This window comes from Telmatherina bonti (assembly GCF_933228915.1).
Source record: "Telmatherina bonti genome assembly, chromosome: 17".
Lineage (NCBI taxonomy): Eukaryota > Metazoa > Chordata > Actinopteri > Atheriniformes > Telmatherinidae > Telmatherina > Telmatherina bonti.
The window spans coordinates 16,688,196-16,698,808 of NC_136615.1; the positions used below are offsets into that span (position 1 = coordinate 16,688,196).

The following is a 10,613-nucleotide window of genomic DNA, read 5'->3' on the forward strand; positions in this document are numbered from 1 at the left end:
TAAAAAAAAAAAAATTTGTAGAATTTCCACAAAATAAATGTGAGGTGACGCTAGAAATGAGTTCCCATTTAGATATCTCATGATTGTGGAAATCCTCATGAATCTATGTTAGGAGTCAGTTTTATTCACTTGATATTTATCTTTTTTGGGCTACAGCTTATGCAAACGCAAACTCTCATTTTATAGTTTAGGCAATTATTTTGAAATCTACCCTATACTTCAGCTTTCTAAAGAATAAAGGGAACAGATTTTAAGATTTATCTTGTAAAAATAAATAAATGTGGACAAAAAAGAGGGAAAATACATTATTTTGGTGCATAAATACACATCAGAATTTTGTGGATCTTTAACACCACTTTTTTAGTTGTATTTAACACCTGTACGTAAATAATTTCACCATGTTTTTTTTTTTCTTTTTTAGCTTAGTTATTAACGAGGTTTTATTAATGTAGTTTAACTATGCAGCTGCTATTAATACCTCCCAGTGATTGTATCTGCTTTAACTCTAGTTTAAAATGTGCTTTATAGATAAACTTAATAACTTGACTTGATTAACTTGGTTAAATCCAAAGTAAATGCGCGACTTCAGATCACATTGATCTGACAAGAACAAACTTCTGCTTTTCGACGCTAGGGGCGCTGTTGGAGAAGCTCCGACCGGAAGTAGCTCTTTCACGTCACTGACTTCAACCCTGACCTCAGCTTGTGCACGCTGGAAAATGGAAAGCCAGTGAAACAACGTGATATCGAATATGTGTTAAATAAAGCTTGAACCGAATGTAATTGTTTGTTGTTTAGTTCCAACTGGATTTGTAAATTTGAAACCTGGACGTGGCTGAAGGGTAAACAATGTTTCTCTATAATTTATGTTTGTTTAATAGGTGTTTATTGTAGCTGGTGTGGTTGGTCATGTAATGTAATGTAATGAACTTTTCCCTTAAGTTGTTTTTACTCTAATGCTTTGACTGTACTAGAAAAAAAAAAAAACCTGTTTCCTAATATTCACCAGAATTATCGGAGTTCGTGTACATTTTTCAGTGTATAAAAACACCAATTTAAACTGACTTCAGTAGATGCTGAATCAATGATGTTTGCTTTTTAATCCACTGCTTTTTAACTAGATGGGAAAGGCACCAAAGAAGAGGAACCTTGCTGACAAGGTCCGGAAAGCCAAGACAAGCACTGAAATAAAAAACAACCCTTTTGAAGTGAAAATCAACCGAAAGAAATTTGATATTCTTGGGAGAAAAGCTAAACATGATGTGGGTCTACCAGGGGTATCTCGGTCCAAAGCCATCAATAAGGTAAGGAACGAGTATATGTTTCTACACACTTAGTTCCGACATGTTAAAAAAAATTAAAAACGCGCATTAAAAAATTTTATCAAAGTTATGTATTTGTACATTCCCATATCTATCTATCTATCTATCTATCTATCTATCTATCTATCTATCTATCTATCTATCTATCTATACCACCTTGCAGATTGAATCCTGTATAAAAACCTCTGGTAACAGTAATTGGGATTGTTGTCATCTTAAGTTACATCAGTCGCTGTGAAACACATTATTTTCGCTTCAGCTAATGTTAATGCTGTCTGAGAGCAAGAATGTGTGTTTAGGTGTCAAAGTATCCTCTTTAATGTTGTTACATTTTTGTTAACATTGTTGATTAAACTAAACCCCTCTCATGTATTATTTTTTTACTTGTATGTGAATAGTGATAAGTGGCTGATTTGAACACAGTGAAAGAGAAAAATGTTATAGGGATTTGAGTGGAAGAAAAAAGTCAGATTATGTTGTGTTATAATGTCGAATAAAGAATAAAACGCTCAACTAAAGAAATATAGTATGTTTAGTGGTTTTATGTATTCATATTTCACTGAACAGGGGGTAGAAATCAATCATTAAAGCCAACGATTACTCATTTGTTTTTTATGTAGAGAAAAGAAACCCTTCTGAAGGAATACAGATTGAAGAACAAGTCCAATAAGTTTGTTGACAGACGTTTTGGAGAATACGACAGCAAGATGGCACCAGAAGACAAAATCCTGCAGAGGTTTGCCATGGAGAGGCAGGTCAGTGATGTTATCTGGAAGAACACCCTGGCCGTTGTGGATGCATTCGCTTTTTATTGATATTATAGTATTTGATAATAAAGCATAATATTTCCGCCGCTTTACTCAATTGTATTACAGCGAGCGAGCGTGACATAACATGGTGCGGACAGTTAGATCACAGTTGTAAACATGATAAATGAATCAGCAATTGTGACATCGTATATTGTCCATTTACAAAGAGGTCATAATTTTTTTCTCTATGTATTTTTCCAGGCTACAGAAGTCAAAAGTTGTAATAATCCCATATAAGCAATTATATCATGATAATATGTACGTTTGACAACTACAGTGATACAACATCATTTAACTTCCATTACTCTCTTTCTGCTTTCTTTCTTAATTGTTTTTTTTAAATTTTTTTTTTTTTTTTTTTTTATTCAAAGCGTGTACATGAAAAGAAAGATGTATACAACCTGAACGAAGAGGAAGAACTGACTCATTACGGACAGTCGTTGGCTGAAATGGAGAAATTCAACGACATTGTAAATAGTGATGATGAATCTGAGGAGAAAGGGCTCCTATCAGGTGAGCCTAAACACGGAATACTTTTTGCTGTACAGAGAGCCGACTGTATTCTCACCACAGTCCAAAGTTTTGGAAACTTTGAACTTTTTTTTTTCTCAATATTTGAATGTTTTTCCATAGCTTAATTCCTAGTATATAAATAGAGTAAATTGGAAATCCACGTATGTCTGTTTCCCCTCACAGTTATTTATACATTTATAAATTAGTCAACTATTTATCATGTCATTTCTGCCCACAGATGTCCTTGTTTTTATTTATTCCTAGTGCAATCACTCAGCCAGTTCAATCCTACATGTCAGGGCTGGATTATAGAAGTAACTGTACTTTTCTATTCCACCTAGCTGAGCTGACTGCCTCCCACTTTGGAGGAGGAGGGGGGCTCCTCAGGAAGAAAGCATCAGTGGAACAGCAGCAGGACACGGAGGAAGGAAGCCAGAGGTCCAAGACCAGGCAGGAGCTCATCGAGGAGCTCATCCAGAAGTCCAAACAGGAAAAGGTGAACTGTCACCAAAGTCTTGTTATAACTTTTATTTTTTCTTAACATGGCTGCTTTGCTTTTACATTCTAAATGTGATTTAATCCACATGATTGCTTGATCTTTTTTGGTTCTCAGAGGGAGCGACAGGTGCAGAAGGAGGAGGCGCAGGAGCTGACAGAGAAGCTGGATCAGGACTGGAAAAGCATTCAGGCTCTGATGATTAAAAAAACTCCTAAAGCTGAACATGTGGACAAACCGGAGGAGAAACCCAAAGTAAGGATGCAATACAGTCACCAGAATCCTGCTGGTTTTTCTGCCTGTGTTGCCTGAGACGGATTTTCCTTTCTCTTCTGCATTCTCTTTTGGCCTTCCAGCTGGAAGAATATGACATGATGGTCCGCGAGCTCGGCTTCGACATGAAGGCGCAGCCTTCAGAGAGGATGAAGACTGCAGAGGAGCTGGCAAAGGAGGAGAACGAGAAGCTGCAGAAACTAGAGGTGATGATAATAACCTCATGTTTTCTGTGTTTGGGATCTGTCCAGGTTTTAGTCTTCACAGGTTGTGTTGTTTTCCAGGCTGACCGTCTGAGGAGGATGAAGGGAGACGAAGGCGGGGCCGGCACACAAAGTCAAATCCACATATCTGCTGATGACCTCAATGACGGCTTCGTCCTGGACAAGCATGACAAGAAGACTCTTGCCTATCAGGTATGACCCAACGTAACACGTTAAGGAGATTCCACAGAACACGCAGACGGTTTTATTTGTGTGCATAGGATGGAAAGTGGAACATCGGGGAGGAATCAGAGGAAGACAAGGAGGATGATGGAGAGGGAGAGAGCGGTGAGGAAGATGGAGAAGAGGAGGGAAGTGAAGATGGAGAGGAGGATGATGAAGAGGAGGAGGAGGAGGGCAGCAGTGAAGAGGAAGAGGATGGCCATTCTGACCTGGACTCTGAGCATGAAAGCGACAATGAGGAAAAAAACCAAGAGGATGAAGAGGCCAGGACCAAACCGAAGAAGAGCCTCACCAAAGAAGAGATGAAGGCCCAGCAGGAAGCAGCCAAAGCAGAGCTGCCCTACACATTTGCTGGTAATTCCACTTCTTACTAAATATATATTAGAGAATCAGGAAGTGGTAAAAGGTTTTAGTAAAACTTTGAGGCACTGTAAGCATGTAAACACAAAGCACAGTTTAAGCTTTCACTTTTGCTCCTCAGCCCCTGAGAGCTACAGCGACCTGGTGGATTTGCTCTGCGGTCACACCCCTGACAACCAGCGCCTCATCGTGGCCAGGACCCAGAAGAGCAACCATCCTAGTTTGGCTGCTGGCAATAAGCTCAAACTGCAGGTGCGATTTGGAAGCAGATTAATGCGCACATCTTGGTTGGCAGAGTGTAGAGCTGCACGAACTAAAAAGTTTTCCTCTGTTTGCCTCAGAAACTGTTTGGTTTTCTCCTGGAGTACGTCGGAGAGCTGGCCACCAGGACTCCGCCTGAACTCCCCACTATAGATAAGCTCATCCCGTTAGTTCATAAAGCTGCTTTTCTTTCCAGTTTTCAATCTGGGTTCAAATATTTATTCACTGAAAGTAAAAACATTTGACAATTTTCCTTTTTTTTCCCCACCTGTAGGGAGCTGTATGCTCTGTGCCAGATGTTTCCAGAAGCAGCCTGCCAGGCCATGCAGAACATCCTCAGAGATGCTGCCCACAGCATGGAGGAGGTGCTTGAGGTCAAAGGTCATGTCGCTTTTCCAACACTAGACATGGTTTGTATTATATCTTATGAAAGTATCAAGAAAAGGTCAGAGTTTTACCAAACTAACTAATTATTCCATGATAACATAATCATAGTCATATTAAATATACAAATAAACCAAAATCAAGCGGAATTTGGGAGACAGTGATGACAAGCAAGCTGGATAAGTCATCTTATGCCTGGATGTGTCTGTTGATTTCAGCAGATGAAAGTAATAACAGCATGTTTGTTTTCTGTGTTTGAAGCTAATTTACCTGAAGGTGACAGCACTGCTGTTTCCCACCTCCGACTTCAGGCACCCAGTTACAACTCCAGCGCTGCTTTACATCAGCCAAGCTCTCACAAGGGTAAACACAACCGTGAAAACATCCGTTATTTGTCGTGTTGTTGGAGTTGTTTTCACATTGTTACCTCTAGCTGGCTTCTGTGTGTTTTTGCTTAGATGTGCTGTATTGTTATTTTTTTTAAATCCTTTTCCTTTTTTTGTGCATTTTTAGTGTCCAGTAAGATCATTAAGTGACCTAACCTCAGGATTAATGCTGTGCTGCCTGGCGGTGGAGTACGCCTCATTTTCGAAGCGCTTCCTGCCTGAGCTCATCAACTTCCTGACTGGAACACTCCACCTGGCCGTGCAGGATAAGTCTTTGCTCGGTACATTCACACTCAGGCTTCTTAACATGTTTCCACCTGTCTGTCGTGGTTGTTTTTCTGTCTGTTTGTGTGACAGAGAACTGATGATCAACATATTGCAGGTTACAAAGTGGTTCCACCTTTCAGACCGACAGGGAAGTACAGCGATCTGCTGGTGTTGTCCACCTCAGAGTCCTGCAAGACGTGGAGCAAGAAGAGCCTGCCGCTGTGTGCAACCCAACATCTGGAACTCAGAACTGACCTGGAGAGAGATCACCACAGGTAGGGGAGAGAGGAGCGAGGAGAAACTGGTCGGTTGGGGAAAACATTGCCCTTCTTCAGCTTGATTTTTCTTAGGCTGCTTGTGTTTCTCATAAAGTCAAATAAAACCTTAAAATGCACGTTAGATGAAGTAAAATGGCAGCAGATTCACGTCTCCGCTGGATGCTAGTAACATCCAACCGTAGCAAATAGAGGCTTTTGCAACAAAAAGTCCAATAAAAAGTGTTTATTGCGAGCCTCTGAAGAAACTTCCAACTTGAAATAAAAACTATTTAAGAGGTTTTAGTTAAATATTCAACAATAATGCTTCAGTGGGATGCTTTATTGGGTATACTATACTAGTAGTAGGTTGTACCCCTTTGTGCTTAAAGAACTTTGGGACAGATTTAACAAGCTGTTGGGAACTTTCCTCAGATTTTTGGTTCATATTGGCACAATGACATCACATAGTTGTACTGGACTTAGATCTGGTGACTGGAGACCACTGGACTACAGTGAACTTGTCGCGTTCAAGAAAGCAGTTAGCAATTATTTGAGTTTTAAGAAGTTGTGCATTACCCTTGTGGAAGAATCCATCAGAAGATGGGTACTAGGGCTGTGATGATATGCTTTTGTCCCGATTCAATTCTAATTTTTGGATGCTGATCTGAATTAAATTGCAATTCTCACAATTCTTCAATATTGCTGATTTTTGGAGACTAAAAACAAAAAAATGTACAAACCTTTTTTGCTAGTAGCCAGACCATTCATTCTGCTGCTGTAATGCCAAAATGACAAGTAAAAAGATCAATAAAAATGACAAAAAATTTACAATGGATTATTTTTTTTAATAGATTTTAAAAAAGAAAAAATTGAACTAGTTCCTGTTGCCTTTTTTTTTTTTTTTCAAATAATTTTCTAACTATCCACCTGTTGTCTTCTGACAAGACCTTTTATACAGACCAAACCCTACAAACATTTGGGGAAGAATGAAAATCTCAGTGAATCAGAAGTTTCTGAATTACTCAAACAGCAACGTCACCTTGAAAAGTCACTTAAATCTTACTTTATTCCCCACGTCGATGCTCAGTTTGAACTTCAGCAAGTCACACCGGCCATGACTACATTCATTCCTGCCATTGGATTAGTTATTTGTGTTAACAAGCAATTGAACGGTTGTACCTACTGTAATAAAGTGACTGTGAGTGTACAGTCCTCAGATTTACTCACACACTCCTGTTAAAGAAGGAAAAGAAAAACAAATGTCATAGAAATAAGCTGAAATTAACTAAAGTAATCAAATTTTTATGAAAATCATGACATTGCTTTTGAATTGTTGTTCAAAAGAATTATTTAAAAACATAAAACAAAAAAAAAAACAAGCGCACAAACATGATGAACTAATATAGTAAAATATTTTGTTGAACCATCGGTTCTTTCAGCTCCTATTCAAAAGCAATGTTTTATTCCACTAAATTATGATTTAGCTGTTTTTTTATTTATACATTTATTACTTTTTTCAGTGTCCAGTTATTCGAGTGGAATTGTGAATTTAGTTTTTACTTTAATTGAAGGGTCTGAAAACGCCTGAGAACGACTGTTTGTGGAAACAAGTTCATTTTGAGACAATAGAAGGCACAGTTGGAAAGCAGAGAACATGACAAGTGAGGAAAATCTCAACTTTTTTTTTTCTTCACATAGCTTCATAGGTTCAGAAGTTAAAATAAAAAAATGATACTTTACATGGGGGTCTTTATTATAATGCTGCTGTATAATGCTGTATTGATGTAAAAAACATAAGAAGCCATCGCTGTGTGTTTACCTGTACACACTGTATGGTTCAGAAACACTCCGAGTCACCATCATGCTTTCACACAGCAGCTGGTGTGTGGGCTCGAAGCAAAGCTTGCAAACAGGCTTCAGTGAAGCACGACTGTGCACAGTTTGAGGGAAATACATTTTTATTTATTTTTTCCGCTAAAATTATTACTCATGACACTCAGAAGTGGCTACGTTTAGAAGAAATGGTGACATTTTGTTACTAGCAAGGTAATTAAAGAGAAAATGTAGCTAAAATAAAATCCTAATTTAGAGCAGCATTTGGTTTATTTAGTAATATGTTGTGCAGAAGCTGTCTTGCAGAGAGCACTGATATATGTTCAGTAAATGGAGCCTCTTCTTTCTCTGCAGTCTGAATCAGTCTAGTTTCATCCTTCCTGTCATCAACACAGCTCTGCACATCCTCACACCCGGCTGCCCAGTTATTTTCTCATTTCTGCCTTCCTTAAGGCCGTCCAGTGACATAAGCTCACCAGCAGCTGCGTGTCATGTGTAGTCCCTATGTTGTAATTACTGCTGGGGTGATAAAAGCGGCTGTGGAAAACTGAGGAGTGAACATGCAACGGGGCGGAAAGTGTGTCAGTGTTATTTGAAAATGAAGATGGGTAGTTATTACAGAATAATGACCCCATGAAGTAGAACTAGGAGTTGATTATTTGGATGAATTTCTGCCTTTTACATATTTCAGAATGTCACAGGCCTGATCCATATGCAGGAAAACAACTGTTCTATAAACTGCATGGGGATGCAGTGTGACTAATAGTTATCATCATCTTTATTATTATCAGACTCAAAGGTCCAGTATCAGAACACACAAAACACCACACACACAAAAGTAAAAAAAAAAAAAAAACAACAGTTGTGCCAGTGTTGGCTGGGAACATGATGCACTGACAGAATCCGTACTGGGCAGTTCTCACAGTCATTTAAGCGGCATATAGATTTACGCATTGGGTGCCTCATCAAAGTGTGGAAAGAGTTGACATGAGCCTGACAGAAGAGCCGGCTGGCGCCGCAGGAACGCGGCTTTTACAACAAAATTGTAAGATCATCAGCCTCACGCTTTTTCAGAGAACCCTTCTTGTGCTTTCACCACAGTGGGGCTGCATACAGATGTGAAGAAAAGGTCCTGACAGCCTCCTTTTTACATTGTCTACATATGAAATATTCTCCTTACATACAGTATCCGACACTGGCAAATTATATCTTGATCATCACAGAGCCTGTTGATGATGATAAAAAATATTATAAGATTAAAAATAATAATAATAATAATAATGATAAAGGTTTTTCTGTCCAGAATAAGTCAAAATTTGCACATCTGTTGCATTTGGGAACTGCTCTAAGGACTGATCAGAAACTTTGCTTGTTGAAAAATGCATTGTGATTGGAAAATGATGTTATTTTCAGAAGTTCTGATAATTTTTTCCAAGCTTGTCCAGGATGCTTCTTATCTTAGCATGCAGCCACACTGGTTAGCAAGTAGGAATATTAAACCTGAATCAATTGTTGTCTATCTTTGCAGGCTGACATGTTTGTCTGTTTGTTTCGACCTGGTGGAGAGATGCTGCCAGCTCTATAAAGACCTCGCCTCCTTCACACACATCTTTCAGCCAATCAGAATAGTTCTCTCCAAGCACCTTCCCTCCCAAACGTTACCAGGGTCTTTGCAGGTTAGTGCCAGATGTTTGTTGCTGCTTCACTCTTCTCTCTTTGTGGGATTATGCTCTTGTTTACGTTGGTGTTTGTTGCTTTTGTCACAGGAACTTCACAGTAACATCTTAACAGCCATCAGCAGCTCTCCTCTTCCTCACACTCGGCTGGTCTTCGAGAAGAAAAAGCCAATTCCTCTGAAGCTGCTCACACCCAAGATTGTTGAAGTGTAGGTAGCGAAATAGGAATTGCTAAGCCACACTTTGCCGTTTTACGTTATTCAACAACCTTCATGTCTGTTTTAATATCTCATTTGCAGTTTTTATTACTGTTTTTTTTTCTCAGCTTGGATTATGGGAAGAAGCATGGCGGCACCAGAGAGGAGCGAGAGAAGGAGCGATTGAAACACAAGTACAAGAAGGAGTTTAAGGGCGCTCTGAGGGAGATCAGGAAAGACTCGCGCTTCCTGGCCAGAGAGAAGCTCAATGAGACCATGAAGAGGTTGGCTAGCTTGGTGTCCACATGAACGTGAACCTCAGCATTCCTTCCTTTAGGAAAAAACTGTAACATTTCCTCACTGTGTGTTTCAGGGATGCAGAGAGGAAGAGAAAGGTCAAAGAGCTCTTTGGCAGCTTGGCTACTCAGGAGGGAGAATGGAAAGCCCTAAAGAGGAAGAAGAAGAAGTAAAACCAGGACGCAGAGCCTCCGCCTATCTTCTCCATGAGCTGTTGGTTTATATACGGACATGTCCGGCTTAGCTGTAGGAAACCTGCACAAGGCTGAACTGGTTGGATCAATTGGGTTTTTATATTGTTGCTGGTAATCTTCTCAGTAAAACACATTTTGAACTGGTTGTGAATTTTGCCGTCATGATTGCACATCAACCCGCCAAATGTTTTGACACGAACGCTCGACGTGACGATCAGATGCTGTTATTAGATGTGTCACTCACCGGCGCAGAGAATATTTCACTGAAGTCATCATGACAACACAAATACAGAAAGAATAAATCATTTCATCTTCATACTTTTGCATATTTTGTCATCTTTACTCTAATTATGATAAATCTTGTGTTTATTTAATGTCATATTTAAAGGCTGTATATGTGGTGGACTTCAGAACAACAGGATCAGTGCACGAGTCATTGTTGGTCATTTCCCATGAAAGCATGTCAACAACAACATTCTCATATATATATATATATATATATATATATATATATATATATATATATATATATATATATATATATATATATATATATATAATGCACCACAGCAATATACAGAACCAACTTAAGGCATTTCACTGCAGGTATTTAAGATAAAACAAGGCCTGTGTGTGTCTTAA

The 10,613-nt window shown here is 39.0% G+C and overlaps 1 protein-coding gene across 2 annotated transcripts; it reads left to right on the forward strand.

Annotated features, from left to right (window-relative positions):
* Window positions 1-703: 703 nt before the first annotated feature.
* nop14 (NOP14 nucleolar protein homolog (yeast)) lies at window positions 704-10,116 on the forward strand. Of its 2 annotated transcripts, XM_079256922.1 has the most exons (19): window positions 704-842; window positions 1,122-1,304; window positions 1,943-2,077; window positions 2,503-2,644; window positions 2,986-3,140; window positions 3,258-3,395; window positions 3,497-3,619; window positions 3,698-3,829; window positions 3,898-4,213; window positions 4,341-4,471; window positions 4,561-4,646; window positions 4,755-4,890; window positions 5,126-5,227; window positions 5,378-5,531; window positions 5,633-5,792; window positions 9,136-9,283; window positions 9,374-9,492; window positions 9,609-9,764; window positions 9,854-10,116. In XM_079256922.1, exons 2-19 carry the CDS (start codon window positions 1,122-1,124, stop codon window positions 9,948-9,950), a joined length of 2,613 nt encoding a protein of 870 aa, XP_079113048.1. In that variant the 5' UTR covers window positions 704-842; the 3' UTR covers window positions 9,951-10,116. The 2 variants fall into 2 exon arrangements, with proteins under 2 accessions (XP_079113048.1, XP_079113047.1); XM_079256921.1 differs by having other exon boundaries at window positions 3,497-3,829.
* Window positions 10,117-10,613: the final 497 nt, after the last annotated feature.

Excerpts from the sequence above, each read along its gene's own strand:
- nop14 (XM_079256921.1), top strand. The coding sequence starts at position 1,122 with ATGGGAAAGGCACCAAAGAAGAGGAACCTTGCTGACAAGGTCCGGAAA. Across the intron at positions 3,141-3,257 it reads AGAAGTCCAAACAGGAAAAG|AGGGAGCGACAGGTGCAGAA; the intron begins GTGAACTGTCAC and ends TTTGGTTCTCAG. Across the intron at positions 4,891-5,125 it reads CTTTTCCAACACTAGACATG|CTAATTTACCTGAAGGTGAC; the intron begins GTTTGTATTATA and ends CTGTGTTTGAAG.